Source organism: Triticum urartu, chromosome 3 (assembly GCF_003073215.2).
Source record: "Triticum urartu cultivar G1812 chromosome 3, Tu2.1, whole genome shotgun sequence".
NCBI classification, from domain to species: domain Eukaryota; kingdom Viridiplantae; phylum Streptophyta; class Magnoliopsida; order Poales; family Poaceae; genus Triticum; species Triticum urartu.
The window spans coordinates 62,095,466-62,117,443 of record NC_053024.1 but is presented as its reverse complement, the minus strand read 5'-3'; the positions used below and the strand labels follow the sequence as shown (position 1 = coordinate 62,117,443).

At 42.4% G+C, this 21,978-nt stretch overlaps 1 protein-coding gene across 1 annotated transcript; it reads right to left on the bottom strand.

Moving 5' to 3' along the window:
• Window positions 1-10,571: 10,571 nt before the first annotated feature.
• LOC125547967 lies at window positions 10,572-11,418 on the bottom strand. The gene has a single exon (XM_048711688.1). It carries the CDS (start codon window positions 11,388-11,390, stop codon window positions 10,800-10,802), a length of 591 nt encoding a protein of 196 aa, XP_048567645.1. The 5' UTR covers window positions 11,391-11,418; the 3' UTR covers window positions 10,572-10,799.
• Window positions 11,419-21,978: the final 10,560 nt, after the last annotated feature.

Genomic DNA, 21,978 nt, shown 5'->3' with positions numbered 1-21,978 from the left:
CTAGCCGACCAGCTCCGTCACGTTAGCTGGACCGAGGGCTTTGCCTCGGTGAGCCAACCTTTGCTAGCATCGTCATACTGTCGCTTTATCGCCCATCAGGCAATGGGTGTGCGGATCGAGTCCCAATTTTGGGAATCACCTTTCTTCGGATTGCTACAACAAATAAACCACGTGCTATTAATCCTAGTATTTTTTGCTTGTTTGGGTTTATTTTTCTCAAGGAATTATTACTCTGGTTTGTCCATCATCTGTACACAGGTCTATCAAGTGATGGCCGCATTAACGACAGTCGCGTGGTGGTTCGGTCAGTTTCCGTACATAGTCCGGCGAACGCTGCATCCGGAACTCGGACCGACCTGTGAATTCAGGCTTTGCCACGCCTTTACCGCATCACGCCGACGCCCTGCATCGACATTGACTTCAGCGCCAGGCCATATTTCTTCTATTACTCACTTTGCATAAATTATTTATTATGCAACAATTTTTTTAGTTATTATTATTATTACTATTATCTCTGGTTTGCACTATTTTTTGTGCACAGGAAACTGATCCGGAGACTTCCGCGTCACTCTGCCGGTCTGCATTGACCGTGCTATGTCACCACTTCGACGTGCCGAGCTCTCCGCTCCGCCACCTCGGGACCGGTTTGGAGGATGGAACCTTGTCCCGCATCAAGCTCGGACCGCGTCATCAATGCCGAACACATTAACTAGCTAAGTCGCTTTCATGCTCACAGTTTTAATTTTTTACTTGTGTTCGGTTCAACCAAGCATTATACTTTTTTGGAAAAAAGTTGCTTGTAAAAAATTTCCTTGTCCAAACTTTGTTTGTGACACACATATTCAAATACCCCGTTTATTTGGGGGCTTCCTTTATGAAGCTTTTCCTCTTGCATATGATTATACTTGTACGGTTTCGTTCCTTGTTCGTGTATTACGCCACAATATGCACCAGATTGACTTAAGAGATTTGCAAGCTGGGTTGCCTGGCTCCTGTGCTTACCCCTACGTTCCCGATTGTTCGGCTAGGGAGTAAAGGGAGCACCTCTGCGATTGTCACGACCGGGTCCTCCGAGCTGTGACCTCAGACTGGATGAAGCCGAAAGCTAGCACTCTTATTGTTTTCAATCATGGTCGACACACAACAGAACTCATGAGTACAAAAAATCTATTGCACAAGTCTCATAGTAATAATGAGCACCGAAGAAAGGTATCGGTGGGGGTACTATTTTCTTCGAAGATGCTTCTTACACTTCGTCTGTAATATAGCATAAGTTCCCTGAGCGCGCTTTGTCTATTACAGCCTTATGGCCCGATTGCCTGGTTATCGGAAACACTGTCGATATTCTCGACAAGTGGAGTACATAACAATTTTCGGTCCTTGACCGAAGAGGGAGAAGCCGACGGTCGGTTAAGACGCGTTAAAGTTCGGTTGAACAAAGATATGATATAAGTACTTCGGTACATACAATCATTATACATAAAATTCTTACCCAAGTCACTTGGGGGCTCTTAAAATTTATATATGAGCTGTAAATGTGTTTTCTTATTGGTCGTTGTCAAAACACGACAGAAGCACAATTTTTTCTTTCTCTTCCAATTTTCGGATTGGCACCGAACACTTGATCTTGTTCAGACGTCAAGTTTTTACTGACGTTTTTTGGTTTTCCAAGCTTATGGCACTTTTAAACTATTTGTGTGTTTCTAGCACAAGTCTCACAGTGCAATGCCGGACACCTTTAGAGATTCGGCAAAAACATTCTCGGATATTGCTATAAATGCATTGGTGTCGAATTGTGTCCTCGGTCAATAGTTGGGTTGCCCGGCTCCTGCGCTTGCCTCCTACGTTCCGCTCTGCTCGGCTAGGTGTGCAAAGGGAGAACCACTATGATTGTGCTTCTAGCTCACTTGGTTAAGTACCTCAGTGGAGAAAGCCGAAAACTGACTGTCACAATATGCGTAAACTAGTCAGCGATCCGATGACTGTGTTAAATGACGGGGCATTCATAACAATGGCCGAAGTGTTTACAGCTTGACGTTGACTGTCGCCGAACACTACCGGGGGCTATTAACTGGCCTACCAAACTAAATCCTTAATATTTTGCTCTTACATTGGAGCTGAGGTTTCGTGATCATGCTTAGCATGACAACCCAAAGAAAGGAAGCGATAGCGGGACTATTTTCTTTGGAAGACATTTCTTATGTTAAACAGTAATATAACATATCTCTCTGCGTACCTTTGTTTATAAAACCGTATGGCCAAATTTCCTTATTTGTCGTAAATCTTTGCCCTCATAAAGGCTTTATAAAGTAGGACAAACACTCCTCGGCTACTGGCCGAGGAGGTGGAAGCCGATGGTCGGTCAACACAGTTTTGCACAATGCGGATCCGAGCATTAATGACATAAAGTACTTGGATACATAGAATCATTACATATAATTTGTGATTTTACTATGGATATTGATCCTTAATTCGGCCACCCGTGCCCGCATTAAGGCTCGGGGGCTACAGGGCTTCGGGCTTATTATTTACAAATATTGAAGGGGCACATCGATCCCCTGATCTGGTGTTGCCACCCGACCAGTGTCTCGGGGGCTACTGCATTGCCTATCCAATGCAGAAAATTTTAAGTGCAATACAGTTTCCGAGGTTTGATCCTCAGGTTGGTCGGCCGCACCCAACCTGAGTCTCGAGGACTGAGCACGCCGCTTTTTGTGTCCCGAAGTGTCCTGCTGAGCTAGGACTTGATCCTCAGGCCGATTTTACAAATCAACCTGAGTCTCAGCGGCTACTGGGATCAGCGGTCTTACGTCATCCTTCAGGTGCATCTCGGGTTTTAAACTGACACACACCTTGAGGACTATTGGCTATATATCTCGGCGGAGAATAAATTGCACCAATAAAAAATATTGACAAAAAATCGGCCCACAGTCGGGGTGGTGCACCACCTCGGAAGCAGTCCGGCATAAAGCTCGGGCGCTAGCGGCTGGCTCCATAGAGGGCATTTCTGGCATTAAGCTTGGCTAAACTCCTTCAACCTTTTTGAACCAAGGTGATTTATGATAGTCCGGCGTTGGAGCTTGGACATAGTCCGGCGTTGGAGCTCGGATACAGTCCGGCGTTGGAGCTCGGATACATTCCGGCGTTGGAGCTCGGAAAGCGGTCCAGCGTTGGTGCTCGGCTGCAAAAGATACCTCGAATGCAGTCCGGCATTGGAGCTCGGACGCAAGAGCACGCTGCCGCCCGGGAACAACTTCAAACCCGAGGTGTGGCATAAAATAACAAGGCATTGATAAAGGTCGGAAACTTAAAGGGGCTCCTCGGATACCCGACGTGTAAACTCGCCGAATGCATTTCCGCGATCCTCAAGATCGAAGATGAGAAGATTTGTTGAACCAGTTTTCAAGACCGACAACCGAAGATGAAGAACAGTTCGGAAGAATCGAGGAGCGTCCCTAACTTGAAGACCGGTTCAGGGGGCTACTGACAGTGTCCTGGACTAGGGGGTACTCACCACGTCATCTCCCGATCTGTTAGATTGGGCCGAGGACCCCCATGGCCGTATACTCATGGGCCAGTTCGGACAGTTGCCACATACATGGAAGATTCCACGAGACTTGGTGATAAAGACAAGGACTCCTCCCCACCGGCATATTCGGCTAGGACTCTTGTTATCCTAGGCCTCTGGTGCATCATATAAACCAAGGCCAGGCTAGTCGATAGATCATATACAACAATCATTCCATAAGCTAGCTTCTAGGGTTTAGCCTCTACGATCTCGTGGTAGATCAACTCTTGTAATACCCATATCATCAAGAATAAATCAAGCAGGACGTAGGGTTTTACCTCCATCAAGAGGGCCCGAACCTGGGTAAAACATCGTGTCCCCTGCCTCCTGTTACCATCCGCCTTAGACGCACAGTTCGGGACCCCCTACCCGAGATCCGCCGGTTTTGACACCGACAGGGCCGATAGCCCAGTTGCCCGGTCATGGCCGCGACTATTTAAGCCGCACGCAGGCGATGCAAATCCACACCCAGCCCCTCCTACTCCTCTCCGAGCCCTTCCAACTCTAGCGGCGATACCGAAATCTTGGTTCTCCCCGCTAGCAGGCGGAGGTGGTGGCGGCGACAGTTCGTCATTAAGTGAATCTTGGCACCGCCGCCCTTGCTCTCCGGGGCCCTGAGCATCAACAACGGTCGGCTCCTCCGGCAAGGAAGAGATCGTCATCTCCTCCGACGGCGAGGGGGACCAGAAACCATTGCAGCAGCCGGAGTACCCGTTGTGCCTCTTCGCGGAGGCGGCTCTGACGGACGAAGAGTTTGTTAGAAATATGCCCTAAAGGCAATAATATTTGTATTATTATACTTCACTATAAAAACCACTTCCGTGATGATACGTGTTTGTCACAGTAGTTCACGTTTTCTGTCATGCATGTACATTCATGACGATATTATGATAGAATCCAGATAGTTACATTTGTGTTGTCATAGAAGTGTTCTATGACAATACTCAAATTATCTTCACGAAAGTGTCCACTTCCATAATGATAAATGGTGCGTCATGGAAGTGTATTCGTTAAGGGTAACCGACACGTGGCATCCACCGTAACGGGTCGTCGTTAAGCTATCGGGTTCGGTTTTGGATCCGGTAATTATTCATATTTATTCATCTCATTAAGAAAATCATTTTGTGACTTAGGAACTTGTTCTAACTGAATTTGAACCATGGAAGCATGTTTTCCAAGACCTTTAATATCATTTGCAATCTCAAACATCAAGTCAGTCAAGCGATCAATCATGAAGGCATTGCATTTCAATTGTTTCTTAACATAAGCATTGAAATGTTCTTGCTTAACAATGTACTTATCAAATTCATCCAAGCATTGACTAGAAGATTTATTATAAGGAATATAACATTCATCAAACCTTATAAGAGAATTTACCTCTACTACCTGCGTCGGGGTGCCGAGACCGTGTATTTCTTCAATAGGTGGTAAATTCTTAACATCTTCAGCTTTAATAACCTTTTTTTATAGATTTCTTTGTCTCTTGCGTATCTTCAATACTGAGAAATAGAATACCCCTCTTCTTCGGAGTTGGTTTAGGTGATGGTTCAGGAAGTGTCCAATCATTATCATTCCTCAATATATTATTCAATAGTTCTCCAGCTTGTTCAACAGTTCGTTCCCTTAAAATACAACCAGCATAATTATCTAGGTAGTCCCTAGAAGTATCGGTTAGTCCATTATAAAAGATATTAAGTATTTCATTTTTCTTAAGAGGATGATCAGGCAAAGCATTAAGTAACTAAAGAAGCTTCCCCCAAGCTTGAGGGAGATTATCTTCTTCAATTTGCATAAAGTTAAATATTTCCTGTAAGGCAGCTTGTTTCTTATGAGTAGGAAAATAATTTTCAAAGAAGTAATATATCATATCATGGGGACTACGCACACAACCAGTAGTAAGAGTATTAAACTATATCTTGGCATCACCCTTTAACGAGAAAGGAAACAACTTAAGAGTGTAGTAGTAGCAGATCTTTTCCTCATAAGAAAATAGGGTGGCTATATCATTTAATTTCATAACCATGAAAAGGATCTGATTCAACCAAAGTAATTAACTCAGGATCGACAGATAATTCAAAATCTTTATTAGTAACAAAGATAGGAGAAGTAACAAACTTAGGATCATACTTCTTTTTCTCCATCATATATTTTTCTTTAAGCTTACGTAGTAGTTTTTTAACATCTTCTCTATCATTACAAGCAAGAATTTCGCTAGCTATCTCCCCGTCCATAACATACCCATCGGGTACCTTCGGAATTTCAATTCTAGGAGAGCTAAGTATAATAGGTGATTCATAAATTTCATCAGTTTCAACATTCTCAATTTCTTTAGATTTAGTTTTAGCAAGTTGTTCATTATGAAATTCACCTAGTGGTACAGTTTCATCAAGCATAGCACTAGCATCATCATAAGCATCATTCATATCAGAAGTAGCATCATCAATTACTCAATTACTTGCGACATACTAGAATTAATAACAGGTGATGGTGTCGCAAGCCTATTCAAAACAGAAGGTGAATCAAGTGCAGAGCTAGATGCTAGTTCCTTACCTCCCCTCGTCTTAGAGGGAACGATCTTCGTCTTATCATCCTTCAGATTCTTCATAGTGATCAAAAAATATAAATCCCAAGTGACTCAGCAAATAGAGCTATGCTCTCCGGCAACAGCCCTAGAAAAAAATCTTGATTACACACAAGTATAGGGGATCACAACAGTTTTCGAGGGTAGATTATTCAACCCAAATTTATCGATTTGACACAAGGGGAGCCAAAGAATATTTGCAAGTATTAGCAGTTGAGTTGTCAACTCAACCACACCTGAAGAATTAAATATCTGTAGCAAAGTGATCAGTAGCACAGTAATATGATAGTTTGATAGCCGTAGTAACAATAACAATAGAAACCATAGTAGTTTTATAGTGATTGTAACAACAACATCAATGAAAGTAACTTAGGAAAGATCAACATGCAAAAAGCTCATACGCATTGTATCCGTGATGCATAATTATGTTGATGATATTCATCATGTAACAGTCATAACCCAAGGCGACACAAAGCTAGCTCCAATTCCTCAATGTAATGTAGGCATGTAGTCTGTATATAGTCATACATGTTTGCGATAAGAATTTGCATGACATCTCTTGTCCTACCCTCCCATGCAGGAAGGGTCCATAAGGAAACTAAGGGATATTAAGGCCTCCTTTTAGTAGAGAACTGGAACAAAGCATTAGCACATAGTGAATACATGAACTCCTTACGTGCGTACCACTTGCAAGATAGGATCAAGAACACAAATATATTCGTGAAAATATAAAGGGTTCAGATCTGAAATCATGGCACTTGGGCCCTAGTGACAAGCATTAAGCATAGCAAAGTAGCAACATCAATCTCGAAACATAGTGGATACTAGGGATCGAGCCCTAACAAAACTAACTCGATTACATGATAAATCTCATCCACCCCATCACCGTTAAGCAAGCTTACAAAAGAATTACCCACTTCCGGTGGTGAGCATCAGGAAATTGGTGATGGAGGAAGGTTGATGATGACGACAACGTCAAATCCCCATCTCCGGAGCCCCGAACGGCCTCCAGATCAGCCCTCCAGATGAAGACCAGGAGCTGGCGGTGGCTCCGTATTGTAAAACACAATGATTCCTTCTCTCTGATTTTTTTCGGATGAATTGCTACTTATGGAGTTGGAGTTAGGGTTGCGACAGCTTCCAGGGGCCCACAAGCCTGCCAGGCGCGCCCCTGGGCTTGTGGCGCCCTGGTGGGCCCACTATGGCCAATATTTTTTATATATTACTAAATCATTCTCGGTAAATTTTCAGCTATATCCGAGAACTTTTATTTCTGCACAAAAATAACACCATGGCAATTCTGCTAACAACAACATCAGTCCGGGTTAGTGACATTCAAATCATGCAAATTAGAGTCCAAAACAAAGAGAAGAAGTGTTTGGAAAAGTAGATACGTTTGAGACGTATCAGTTCATAGCTAGTAGCTGGATGGCTTCTTCTCTCTCTCTCTTTGATCTTCAATCAATGTTCCACTCGATGTTTTGGAGATCTATTCGATATAATCCTTTTTTGTGGTGTATTTGTTGGGATCTGATGAACTATGGGTTTATGATCGATGGTATGGATGCCCAAGTCTCTCTCTCTCTCCCCAAGTATATAAGCCGGTCACGCAGGCTAACGATGCTAAGTGTCATGAAGTTCACCATGTTGGTAAAGCTCGTCAAGTCATTAACATGACAGAAAAAAGCGAACGGGCCTGTAGCCTAGTGGTTGCAGCGACCTTAGTAGCACCCCAGGTCCTGGGTTCGACTCCCGGTGGGAGCGGATTTAAACAGGCCTAGGCAAAAAGAATACGGAATAAAAGGACTGTGAGGCTGTTGCTCTACAGTAAATAGTCAAAAAACATGATAGAAAAAATAGAAAGAAAAAGAAAACAAATAGAGCCATGATAAAGAAAGAAGTACATATAGCATTTTTTATTCTAATGTAGAATGAATCAGGGCATTAGCATTGTCCTCCAAGAAGAACGAAATTAAGAAAATAAATAAAAGTGATGACAAAATTTGCACACATAATACATAGAACTTGCACTGTTTAAAATACGCAAGGACATTTATTTATTAGTGCAACTTTGTCACAACAATAAAAATTTCACACAAATTACATAAACCTTGCATGTGTACTAAATAATAATTGTCTCTCGATCGAAAATAAACTGCGTTGCTGATGCTGCCTCCCCATCTCTCCCCCTCTCTTGTTCACGCACATGCAGAGGCACTAACGCTCGTGCCGCGCGCGCACACACACACAACGGAGATATCAACAATTTATAAACACATACAAAAAAATGAAATGAAAAATAACAAAACAGGATGAAATAAAAATAACCATACATAGTTTTTTGAGGGGATCCATACACATAGAGTCGTGCACACCACCACGATCGAGAAAGCTTCAAGCTTAGTACCGGACGACCTCCTACAAGGCCCAGAAATGAAAAACTCAGGCCTGCAATAGAAAACGTTGAAACAGACTTGGGCCAAAGAAGAAATCGATGGATCCATTGAAAAAATTGGCAATACATCGCTCGCTAACGTACGACTACGAAATTGACTTGTCTAAAAAAAAGACTACGAAATTGATTGAAGGACAAAAAAAAATCAGGTACCTGACTAGTAGCAAAATGAAGAATCTCAAGATACTATGCTGGCTTAGCCTCTCGAATGTGCTCATAGGGATGAGATGTGCGTGATTGCGTTCATAAAGATGAGTGTATGCTCGTATATATGAACGACTTCGATTATACTGTACTAAAGAAATAGACAAAAAAGTGTGCATTCTGGTGGTTTAGCATGGGGGAGAAAACTAAAAGTGCATGGTAAGAACAGTCAGGCGTACTGTGGCTCTGTTGGGCCACCAGAGGCCGCATCATTAAGTCAAGTGGGCCAACGACAGTGTACTAGCCTAGCGTATAACACTGTATTTCCTTAAGAGTCAATTACACTGATGGTGTTAGAACTTGGCATGAAAGATCACTTTGGTGTTAGAACTTGCGGCATACATTAAACATGTGTAAAAACTTGGCTCGGATGTATAAATTGAGTTTGGATACGAAAATAGCGCTGACTAGTCTCGCCTGCGTGGCACGTGTCCCGCTGTTAGTGACGGGAAGGCAGGGAGGAGGGCGTGTGGCCTATTTTTTCGCACAAACTCCCTCGATTTATTTTTACTTCTCACACGGAAGCCCTCGTTGACGTTGGCATTTTCAGTTTTTCCGTCTCTATGACCAATAGGTCCCGCCTGTCAAGGCAGTATCTGGAATTAGAACGAAAAATATAAGCCCCGGATCTTGAAAAGGCGAACCATGGCTAGCACACAGCAAAACTTAAGCACTCAACCCATTACGTCTTGACATCCGCACCTGTTATTTTATAAATTTTTAAAGGTATGTAAATTCTAATCTCAGTAATAAAACTATGGTTTAATTATTCTTGCAGTATAAATATTATAAATACAAAACAAATAAATTACTTTTCAAAAATTTCACGTATTATTTAAAAAATATGCATATATTTAAAATAATATTTATGAAATATAAAAATGTCCTTAACTACACTTGCAAATATCATGTCTAGCTCCAATCGCCATGAAAAAGTTGTCGATGAGATTGCCCGGCAACCAGTGGTCGCCGTGTCCACCTTGTCCAGGACGTCCTCGCTCATGATAAAAGGCTGAAAGCACGGGGTTTGGGCAGCCCATGCGGGCGGGAGATGGACCACTGCACTGCATTAGAGCCCTTTTCTCGTTCGCTACCACACGTGCAAGGGCTCAGAACAGCACGGCCGCACGGGGAAAGAACAGACGCGACGCTGCTAGCTGCTCCGTAGTCCTGTCCAATAAAGAAAATGGCTCACCAAAATAAAAAGAAATCCCTCACGGTAAAAAGCAGGCGACTGTGCAAAAGTCATATTCTGCCCGGGAGTTCATTTGACCTCGTGAACGGTAAAATCATGAAAATAGACTTAAGAAAATCTGAAAACTTTTTGTCGTCATCTTCGACAAATGCTTTTAGTGCTTGCAAAAATTTATGGTGAAATAACATTCGCAGAAGTCATGGCAAAAGAAAAAAAATCAACACTCGAAATGCTTCTGGAAATAGCACTTTTGAAGCATCGATTTTGTTTTTTTACCACGATTTTCACGAATGTCATTTCACAATGAAATTTTGTGAGCACTGAAAACATTTGTCGATGTTTTCACCAAAAAATAGTTCATTTTTTTAATATATTTATGAATTTTATTGTTCACCCGAGCTCATTTAGCTGGGGCACAGAAACACCACGTCCGCGATTGTGCACCTTTCTATCGCTCGCTGATCGTAGTTCAAACAACTGCAAGGTGCAATGCCACCACAAAGTAAAACGGCACTGCCAATGTACGTTGCAAGTTGCAACAAACGTAGGAACCCACACGCAGGCATGATCGACGCATCATCATACATCATGGTAGTAATTAGGTGATTAACCAAACCTAATTACCAACAAACAACTCTGGGATTTCAGATCGACAAACAGCAAAGTAGTTCGAATCGCTACTGCATCATCAGTCCATCTAATTAGGTCCTAGATCATGCAGGGCTAGCCCTAGCCAACGCGAACAATGGATATCAAGCAAGCAGATCGTGCAGAGCTAATCAAGGCAAGAGACCTGTCACTGGATGCGGTTGCGGATGGCGGGCTGGGTGGCCAAGAAGGCCAGCGCGGACATGTTGGCCACGCTGCCCACCACGGCCTGGAGTTCGACGGCGGCGGCGTGGAGCTGCTCTTCCATGACTTGCCGGCGCCCGGCAGCGTCGGGGGTCCGGCTGTGAAGCATGAACCGGACGGAGGCCAGGAGGGTGAAGGTACCCTCCACCCCGCGGAGCGCGTCCCGGGCCTGCTCCCTGGCGGCCTCGAGCCTGCTCAGAGCGAGCCACTCGTCGTGGTCGTCGCGGTCGCGGCGGAGGTCACCGATGCCAGCCACCGGCCTCGACGGGACGGCCCCGCAGCCATGGAGCGCCAGGAGCTCGGCCACCAGCATGCTGAATATGACGCCGGAGAGGCAGCCGGATGCGTGCTCGACGTGGGTCATCGCGGAATGCAACAAGGTGTAACTCCCAGCAGCGTTGCGGGTGTCTAGCACCAGCGGGGACGCCAGCTCCCTACGCGCGGCGGCGACACTTTCCTCGACGCGGGCGCAGCCGTCGTGCGCCCGTATCGCCACATACTGGTACATCGCCTTCCATTGCGGTGGCTGCGCCATCTCTCTCTCTCTTTCTCTCTCTCTCGCGCGCGTAATGGTTACCACTTCCTCGTGCGCCCTCCCGCTACCGCGTCTGGCCTTTGTCAACAGCAAAAAATTACCATCCCTCGCCGGTTTACCACGGCGCGGTAGATCGTACCGTCGCCGCTCATGAGAGAGAGTTCGCGAACGTTACATGAGGTCAAGCTCGTCCCGCACCCACGAGTGGAGCACGCCGCCAGGACGAAGACCCCGGCGGACACCTGGGGAACGAGGCCACGGCGGGCGCCTCCCAGTACAAGCATCCTGAGGTCGGCGGCATTGTCGGCTTTTTCCTTGGGGGACAGCCCAGCGCGCGGTTTCGCAGGAGAGTCAGAAAACTCCTCCTCCTCACGCTGCCGGATCGATTGATGTCGCAGGCACCCTCGACGAGGAGGAGCTTGTTCAGCAGCTCTTCTCGGGCCTCCAGAGCAGCGACAGGTCGAAGATGTCTGAGACAGGTCCAGTAAAAGTAAAGTGGTAAAGATGTGATGTGCTTCTTGGTGACTCCGTATGTACTAGTAGTACTTAAGTAGTGTTGTTTGTTCATGCATGTTATTAGCTGCTCATTGGAGACATTGAGGAAAGGACATGAAGCAGTCGCGATGTACAGCCATGTGGTTCAAACCCTACACAGTGCCCCACAACGTGACTGCCGTCATCTTATCGATCGAGCCCACACAGCGGCAATGCTCCACCACCGAATATGATGAGTGAGGTCTTTTTCCCCTTGGATTCTGAAACCTTCCACTTTCTATTAATGAATGTGTTCTTGGAGCATCTTCATAGGCACCCCACAAATTTCCTTCCGTATCTGTTCGCGGACAGGTAACGAATCTAAAGACACGGATGCGGGAGAACACTATCAAACCGTAGCCGCATGCATTTCAAGCCGCATTTTAACTTACCAGGAGAGGCCAAGATTCATCAAAGTTCGAATAGAAAATAGCACAAATCATCCATACATAGCATCCAAATTAAGTCTAGCACAACAATGTCTCTAATTCGGCTAGATTTGGGATGTTCAACAAGTTTTTAATGAACGGATCATGTCGTTCCACACATACTCCTTCAGCTTCATCCAACAGTGTGTGCACATAAATGACCGTCTCTCTGTCCTGTGGTACACCACGGCGACGCGTGCGGGCTACATATAATGTGTAGACCGACATTGAGTGAATAAATCAATCAACAAGTTGAGCAAGAGGAAGTAAAACTTATGATCTCGTCCTCTGCCGCATGCAATGGCCACCTTGCCTCGAGCTGATAAATCACGTTGCAAAACTTGATGACGCTGATCTGGATAGCGTGCCAGCGATACGACAACGACCCCACGTTGCGTGGTTGAATGATGTACGTGTCGTAGGGCGTAATGTGCTTTCGTGCGTGAAACTTTTCTTACACTTGCTCCCAAAAGGGCTCCCCTCTGCTCCTGCCTATGAAATCCGCGGATACGACCAGCCACGCATCGCACAACAACTCATCCTCCATGGTCAAGTAGCTCACCATCCTTTGTAGTTTTAAAAACGACATAGCGTTTGAAAATAAGCTCAAAGACATTTGACCAAACACCTATCGGGGATAGTGTCCGCCATGGAGGTCGTCGACAAGGGGCGGAGTGTACTTGGGTACAAACGGCCCTAGGGTGGGCAGCTCTGTCGTAACGTCGAGCAGGCGTGTGCTGCTGGTTGCTGACATGCGGCAATGCCTCTATGGCAGCCGGAGACATACAACAGTGGCGGCGGAAGTGGAGGGTACGTGGATGCAAAGAAAGGGAGAGAAAGGCGGTGTGGAAAGAAATGTGACCAGGAGGGGGATTGGATGGGCCGGGGTGTCGGGGTCCTACGTTTTGGGTGTACGAACTCCCACAAACCTCCCCCACCTTGTCTTCAATTTGTGGGGGAAATCGCGTCCGGACCGTCCCGGGAACCGATATAGGTCGGCGCTGGATGGCTTTCGCGGTACAGACTACGTGGTCCAGACGGATGTGGGCAGTTTGTGGGTCCGCCTTGGAGATGCCCCTACTCCCTGCGATGCATACTAAAGTTGTACTAAGTCAGCCACAATTACATAGATCAGATGAAGTATAAAAATCTGTATTAAGTCAGTGACAATTAATATGGATCAAAGAGGATACTTGTTACTCCAATGTTTGAATTAGCAAGGTACGTACATTAGCTATTGTCTACATTAGTTGATCCATCTAATATAGAATCGATACTTTATGTTGCCCCTCATTTCCTCCTCTTTCGATCACACAATACAATTGAAATTCTTGTTGGTTGTATCTTGCCCAACTGACCTAATAAATTCAAGCTAAGCATTTTACTCACATATGTGGCAAGAATTGTAAATTCAGAAAACCAAAAAAAAACTTGTTGACAGTACAAGAGTTAATAAAAAGTTATTATAGAATATTTGTTCCATTGTATCATCGCAGGTACTTGTTGTTCATGTTGCATCAATTTCAAGTAATGTTGTACGACCCTTATTTTGAATGAATGATCAGAGGGCTATCTTGGTCTCAAGCTTAGAGAAATATCCCTTTCTACAATAAGTGAATATAAGAATATGATCATCTCTAAATGAATGATGTGGGTGCCTTCCCTCTTCATTTTTCTTTCTCAAATGTCAATATAGGGAGCAAAAGGAAAACAAGAGAATTATTATCCTTGTTCGATTTTGCACGTCTCCGAAGTGCTTTTTTTGCAGGGTAGGGAGGAGTCATTGTGTTTTATATTAGTTTTTTGAGATCATGAACATGATTACATTATAGCATAGTTTAGGGTGGCCGTTGAATGTCTCTTCAAGTCAGGTACAAACCTATGAACTTGTAAACTCATGTCCTCGTGTGTGATCTTATTAGTAGTGCCTAGATATGCAACATTTTTGCTCATATTTACAGGTGATCAAGTCTGCTATAATCAATCACAATCGCATGAGAAATACTTGGAGGAAAACCATTGTTCGAGGTGCCACCGACGCCCTTCAGACGACTATGCACAACTATCTCATGTGCGACTATCCTCTTCTAGCTGCAACAATTCGGTTCAACGAGTGTGTCATCTCATACTAGAATGAATTTCCCAAGTTTAGAAATGCACTGAACATCACTCTGCACACTTCTAACAACGTTGGCATAGTTAGACTCAATGATGATGGAGTTATTCATCAACGATCTCGCAAGACACGAGATAGCTGCGAGAGAAGAAACCCTTCTATTCTATTCCTATCCAGATTTAACATTTAGTCCCAGTATTTATTTTATTTTCTTCTTGATCCAACATTGTTTTCATGCACAAACAACTTGCTAATTTTAACTAATCCATTGTTGTTGTAATGTTACAATTTTGTTTCCACGTTAGTAAGATATTGTATGCAACTTTAAAGAGGTCCTGCATTAGGATGGAGGAAATAAAGGCGAGCCATTTTGGTGAGAGTAAACATGATAGCCTTCTATTGTAGTGGTGGGTTAAACTATTGTTTGACATAACACAACGACTACCATGTTCTTCTTCTTGTTTGTCCTTCTAATAGAATGTTGGTTGTATCTATTTAATATGTTAATAGATACATCCAAGAAAGTATAATTTGACACTTATTGAAAGGAGTGGTCAGGTTGAGATATAAGTTATTTGTTGTTGTATTTATTTGTTCCAGTTCATTATATTCGATTTGGAGTTACATGTTGTTGCATCACTTATCTAAAAGCTATATTTTTTAGTATGTTAAAGTGTTAATTAGTGACTAATATAATGCAGATGCTTTTCCCATGGGACAACTTGCCAATTTGTCGAGAGAAGTGATGAAATTGTCAAGCTTAAAGAACTACATGTTGAACACTGAAATGGTGAGATGTGCAACTTTTGACTATATGCGTCAATCTGAACTATCAAATCCCGTAATGTAGTGTCCATGATCTATCTTTATTTATTTCGTCATTAATTCCAGGGGAATTATTTCTTAGGCTGGTGAAAATGGCTTGGTAAACTTTGTCAAGCATAATATTAGGGGGCTCCTTAAATGGAACTGGAAGGCATCTTAAGGCAAGAGTTTTCATAGGATCATTAGCCTGTGTTTCTCTGCTTAAATCCTTGCTTTTAGATTTAAAGGGTAAATTTTTTTAGCATATGTGATTTCTCTTATTTTTCTTTTTTGGTAACACTCTTTATTTATTTGTACATGCAGGTTAAGATGAAACCTGAGAGTGAATGTTCAAAACAAGAATGAGATGTACGCATGCGATAGTACATAAAGGGCACACAACATTTTAGAATATATTTGTTTTTTAACTTATACATTCTTACTTAGCAACAACAGGGGAGTCTCCTAAGAAAATCATTCATATGATAGTTTTTTAGTCGGATTCATATGATAGTTGATAGTACAATGAGATGGGTGAAGTTAAGTAAGGGGTATATTGGTAGAAAGATGATAGTTTGTCTTATTCAAACAAGGTGGTGGATAAAGAGAGATGAAGCCCACCAAGGAGAAAAGAAGCATGAGAGCTGGTATTTCTTGCAATACGAATTGAAACACCATTTATCATGTTCGACTCATATTTCTGAATTAGAGAACTTATTTCATTGATGCATACGTATATATATTTTTTATTCTGTGGTTATGCATGGGCAGTCAACTAGTATAGTGTGGGTCGTCTGGTGCCTATTTTTTTTAGTTTGTGTTAGTCGACTTTTCCGTCCACTAGATGTCCGTTCAGATCAAGTTATTTTTGGTGGTGTTTGCAAGACTTTGCTTTTTGAGAGAGATAGAGTCGTGGAGTGCGACTCTGAGAGAGACATGGATTGTGGACTAAGGGAGGGCTACCCTATGAAGTTTTTCACCTCCAGCATGGGAGGGGAGAGGGGTGAATTAATGTAGTGTGTGTTGTCGGTGCGTGTGTTTTCTGAGAGAGAGAGAGAGAGAGTGGACCAAGAGAAATAGTGTAATTTTGTTGTTCTTTCTTTCTGGTTTGTTTTAGTTTTTGTTATTATATATGTGTACTTTCTATGATAAGAAAAGAAGTCTAGCAAGAAAAAGTATCTTGTACTTAGCTGGTTTTGGTGATCAGATTTTCTCTTGTATTCACAAATGTGGTAATTTCTATTAGGAACTGAAAGGGGGGTTTACTTATTTGTTTTAATATGTCTTTTTTACTGATAAAAAGTGGCTGGCACCGGAAAATTGTTTATTTTTTGTGCCAATGTTTTTTTCTTACTCTTTTCTTGGTTGTTGGGGTTTCTCCTATAATTGTGCATGTGTCAACACTTTGATGCTAAATCATGTGGCACCCCTTAATTTTTACAAAGTTTAATGGATTTTATTTTTTTAATTAATCAACCAACCGAAGTGTCACTAATCTACATTTGCTCTTGCACAATACATGAAATAATGCTAGTTTTGTGTAATATATCTGCAAGTGTTTTTTACCCGCAAACCGTAGAAAATTTGCTCTATGGTATATTTTAATTAATTAAAAAGGTATGGTAGAGGGGGAGAATTAAAATAATAAACAAGAGGCCATCAGTCGATACCAGCTCTAGGTATAGAACACGTGAAAATTAGAGGTTATTTGCTATCCATTGACTGAAGGCCCCCACTAGCTTTTCTTTTATCTTAAATTGGAGCAAATTCAAATCTTGCTTTAGAAAATACTTCTAAGCTTGAATAGTGGGGTGTTGACCGTTGAAAACTTTGCCATTTCTTTGAATTCAGATATTCCAGTAGACAAGGATTATAATTTCTGTACTGATCTTTTTTGGAAGGAGAGCTGCTGTCAATATGGTTTCCTCACATATTGAAGTACCCCTCTTTTTACATGAACCAAGGTGTTCCAACATTGTTGGGCAAAGTCACAGCCCCAAAGTAGTTGCAGGGGGTTTCTTCGGTGTCCAGGTTGCAGTTAGGACAGAAAGGATTATCTAATTGCATACCTTTCCTTTTTAGGAAGGCCCTAGTGTTAGCTCTGTTATGTGAAATGAGACAATAGAAGATTTTATGTGTTCCGTCTGCTAGAACTGCTCCAAATGAGTCTGAAGATTGGGTAACCTTCATCTTATCCTATCAGATGCCTATACATCTTCATTGAAGAGTATTTGACTGTCTAACCATTGCAAATCCACCTATCTTTTTGTTCCTCTCTTAGATCTAGCAATATAGCTTCGAGCTGACCTAGTTGTTCATATGCTTGAATGGAAAGAGGCGTATGGAAGTCATCAATCTTATCCCCATGAGAATTAAACTCCGCTTAGGGTGTCCGTGGCAAAAGAATGCAACTCAGAGAACTTATGTTGCATTGAGTCACCACCTCAGCCTTGCAGGCAGTGGTCTCCTTGAAATCAAAGAGCAGAGCCGAATGGGCCTTCCACCAAAAGGATCCCTCTAACTTGTCATCAAGAGTGCTGTTAGAATAGTATTTCTCCCAGATCAGCTTGACCCAAGGGATATCTTCTCCCTATCTGCAACTTTTCAATATATGCTAATCCATGAATGGCAGGACTGATTTTGGCAATAACACTTCATGGTTTTTCTTCATGGTAGGTATATTTGTATAATATTCATTTCCTTTTATATTCTTTTAATGTTAAACCACTCCCATAATTCATTCTTCCTTAGGAACTTTAAATTGAATTCATTTTTATATAATAAATATTATTGTATTTGCACTAGTTTAAGATTATTTTCTCATTGTAGGAAGGGTTAAAACATTAGCTCATGTATAGTTGCAGTTTTTTTACAAATATTTTCTTATTGTTTCTTTCAGGTTTAAAACATTTTGATAATTAAATTCTTTCTTCCTTAGATTTTTTTGTCATTGTACATTTTTTTGTCAAGTAGCAATGCGAATGAAAATCTTTCTAATTTCTTTCTTAAAATAAAATTTGTTTAAACCTACTTAGGTCATAAAATATTACTAAAATGGCACTAATCTAAATTTTATCTTGCAAGATAGTGAAGAGTACTAGGTTTATATAATCCATGTGTAAGTTTTCAATATATTCTAATTCAGGCATGGCAGGAAAGAGTTTGAAAATTACTATTTTATGATTTTTTTTCATGTTAGGCATAGTTCTATAATATTAATTTATTTTTATTTTTGTTGTTTTTGAGGTTAAACAAGTCCCATAATTAATTATTCCTTAGGAAAGAAGTTGCTTCTTAGTTTGGTTTTTCATTTTCTTTCTTCTTTTAGGGCAATACCAATGCCCTTAATTCATGAGGTGTCTTATGCGTCTCACGGCTGACCTTTTTAAAAGACCGTCCGGCTCGCGGGTCGTTAGATCTGACGCATCAACGCTCTCCATCATTGCAACATAGGTCTTGTTGCAGAAAATTTCTACAATGATGATCTTGTTGCAGAAGTTTTTGTAATTGGGGTTTTGTTGTAGATTCTTTTGCAACGAAGGGCTTGTTGCATATTGTTTTTGCAATGGAGGCTTTGTTGCCAATTTATTTTTTCGTCTTCACTTTTTTGTAACATAGCTGATGTTGCGGGAGAAACTGCTACAACATCAGAAACTTCTACAACAATGGTGATGTTGCAGAAGTTGCCAACTAAATCGCCAGCAGCCAGAAGAACGTCACATGGGACACATGTGGTGCGAGCGAGGCGGCGGACATAGCCAAGAAATCAGCCGGTCGAGGGGAATCATTTCCCGTAATTCATTCGACCTTAGAATACATATCTATTTTTCCCTTTTAGGGTAATACCAACTATTATAATTAATTCATCCTTAGAATAACATATGCTTTTGTTTTGATTTTTTAGTATATATATTTATTAGTTAATAAAGAAAAATATTTTTCTTTTCCTAATATTTTTGGCTCCTTTTTTTAGTTGTTGCTTAGTTGGTTTTCTGGTCACTAGATTTTCTTCTTATATTTATGCACACATCATATGTTTGATGCCGCACTCGTATGTGTGACGCCCTCGATTTAATCGTACACTAATCATACACGCAAATGTGTACGATCAAGATCAAGGACTCACGGGAAGATATCACAACACAACTCCAGACATAAATAAATAATACAAACTTTATATTACAAGCCAAGGGCCTCGAAGGCTGGAATACAAATGCTCGAAGACATAAGAGTCAACGGAAGCAATAATATCTGAGTATAGAGATAATGTTAAATAAGTTTTACTTAAGAAGGCTAGCACAAAAGTAGCAACGGTTAAAAAGGCAAGGCCTCCTGCCTGGGATCCTCCTAAACTACTCCTGATCATCGGCGGCGGCCTGCACGTAGTAGTAGGCACCTCCAGTGTAGTAGGAGTCGTCATCGACGATGGTGTCTGGCTCCTGGGCTCCAACATCTGGTCGCAACAACCAGGTATAGAAAGGGGGACAAAGCGGGAGCAAAGCAACCGTGAGTACTCATCCAAAGTACTCGCAAGCAAGGAACTACACTACATATGCATTGGTATCAAATGAAAAGGGTAGTATATGTGGACTGAACTGCAGAATGCCATAATAAGAGGGGGATAGCTATTCCTATCGAAAACTACGCTTCTGGCAGCCTCCATCTTGAAACAGTAGAAGAGACTAGATGGTAAGTTAACCAAGTATCATTGATACGTCTCCAACGTATCTATAATTTTTGATTGCTCCATGCTATATTATCTACTGTTTTAGGCAATATTGGGCTTCGTTATCCACTTTTATATTACTTTTGGTACTAACCTATTAACCGGAGGCCCAGTCCAGATTTGCTGTTTTATGCCTATTTCAGTGTTTCGAAGAAAAGAAATATCAGACGGAGTCGAAACGGAACGAAATCAACTGGAGAAGCTATTTTGGGAAGAAAACACACCTGATGGACTTGGACCCCACGTCAAGGAAGGAACGAGGTGCTCACGAGGGTGGGGGCGCCCCCCCTAGGGCGCGCCCCCCTGTCTCGTGGGGCCCTCGTGGCTCCCCTGACGTACCTCCTGCACCCATATATACCCACGTGACCTAAAACTTCCAGAACACACAATAGATCGGGAGTTCCGCCGCCAGAAGCCTCCGTAGCCACCGAAAACCAATCTAGACCCGTTCCGGCACCCTGCCGGAGGGGGCAATCCCTCTCCGGTGGCCATCTTCATCATCCCGGCGCTCTCCATGACGAGGAGGGATTAGTTCTCCCTCGGGGCTGAGGGTATGTACCAGTAGCTATGTGTTTGATCTCTCTCTCTCTCTCTCGTGTTCTTGATTTGGCACGATCTTGATGTATTGCGAGCTTTACTATTATAGTTGGATCCTATGTTTCTCCTCCCCCTCTTCTCTCTTGTAATGAATTGAGTTTTCCCCTTGAAGTAATCTTATCGGATTGAGTCTTTAAAGACTTGACAACACTTGATGTATGTCTTGCCGTGGATATCTGTGGTGACAATGGGATACCACGTGCCACTTGATGTATGTTAAGGTGACCAACTTGCGGGTTTCGTGACATTGGGAACCTATGCATAGGGGTTGGCACACGTTTTCGTCATGATTCTTCGGTAGAACTTTGGGGCACTCTTTGAGGTCCTTTGTGTTGGTTGAATAGATGAATCTGAGATTGTGTGATGCATACCGTATAATCATACCCACGGATACTTGAGGTGACATTGGAGTATCTAGGTGACATTAGGGTTTTGGTTGATTTGTGTCTTAAGGTGTAATTCTAGTACGAACTCTAGGGCTGTTTGTGACAATTATAGGAATAGCCCAACAGATTGATTGGAAAGAATAACTTTGAGGTGGTTTCGAGGGGGCAATCCCTCTCTGGTGGCCATCTTCATCATCCCGGTGCTCTCCATGACGAGGAGGGAGTAGTTCTCCCTCGGGGCTGAGGGTATGTACCAGTAGCTATGTGTTTGATCTCTCTCTCTCTTGTGTTCTTGAGATGATATGATCTTGATGTATCGTGAGCTTTGCTATTATATTTGGATCTTATAATGTTTCTTCCCCCCTCTACTCTCTTGTAATGAATCGAGTTTCCCCTTTGAAGTAATCTTATCAGATTGAGTCTTTAAAGACTTGAGAACACTTGATGTATGTCTTGCCGTGGATATCTGTGGTGACAATGGGATACCGTGTGCCACTTGATGTATGTTAAGGTGACCAACTTGCGGGTTCATGAACCTATGCATAGGGGTTGGCACACATTTTCGTCGTGATTCTCCGGTAGATATTTGGGGCACTCTTTGAGGTCCTTTGTGTTGGTTGAATAGATGAATCTAAGATTGTGTGATGCATATCGTATAATCATACCCACAGATTCTAGAGGTGACATTGGAGTATCTAGGTGACATTAGGGTTTTGGTTGATTTGTATCTTAAGGTGTTATTCTAGTACGAACTCTAGGGCTGTTTGTGACACTTATAGAAATAGCCCAACGGATTGATTGGAAAGAATAACTTTGAGGTGGTTTCATACCCTACCATAATCTCTTCGTTTGTTCTCCACTATTAGTGACTTTGGAGTGACTCTTTTTTGCATGTTGAGGGATAGTTTTATGATCCAATTATGTTAGTATTGTTGAGAGGATTTACACTAGTGAAAGTATGAACCCTAGGCCTTGTTTCAACACATTGCACCGTTTA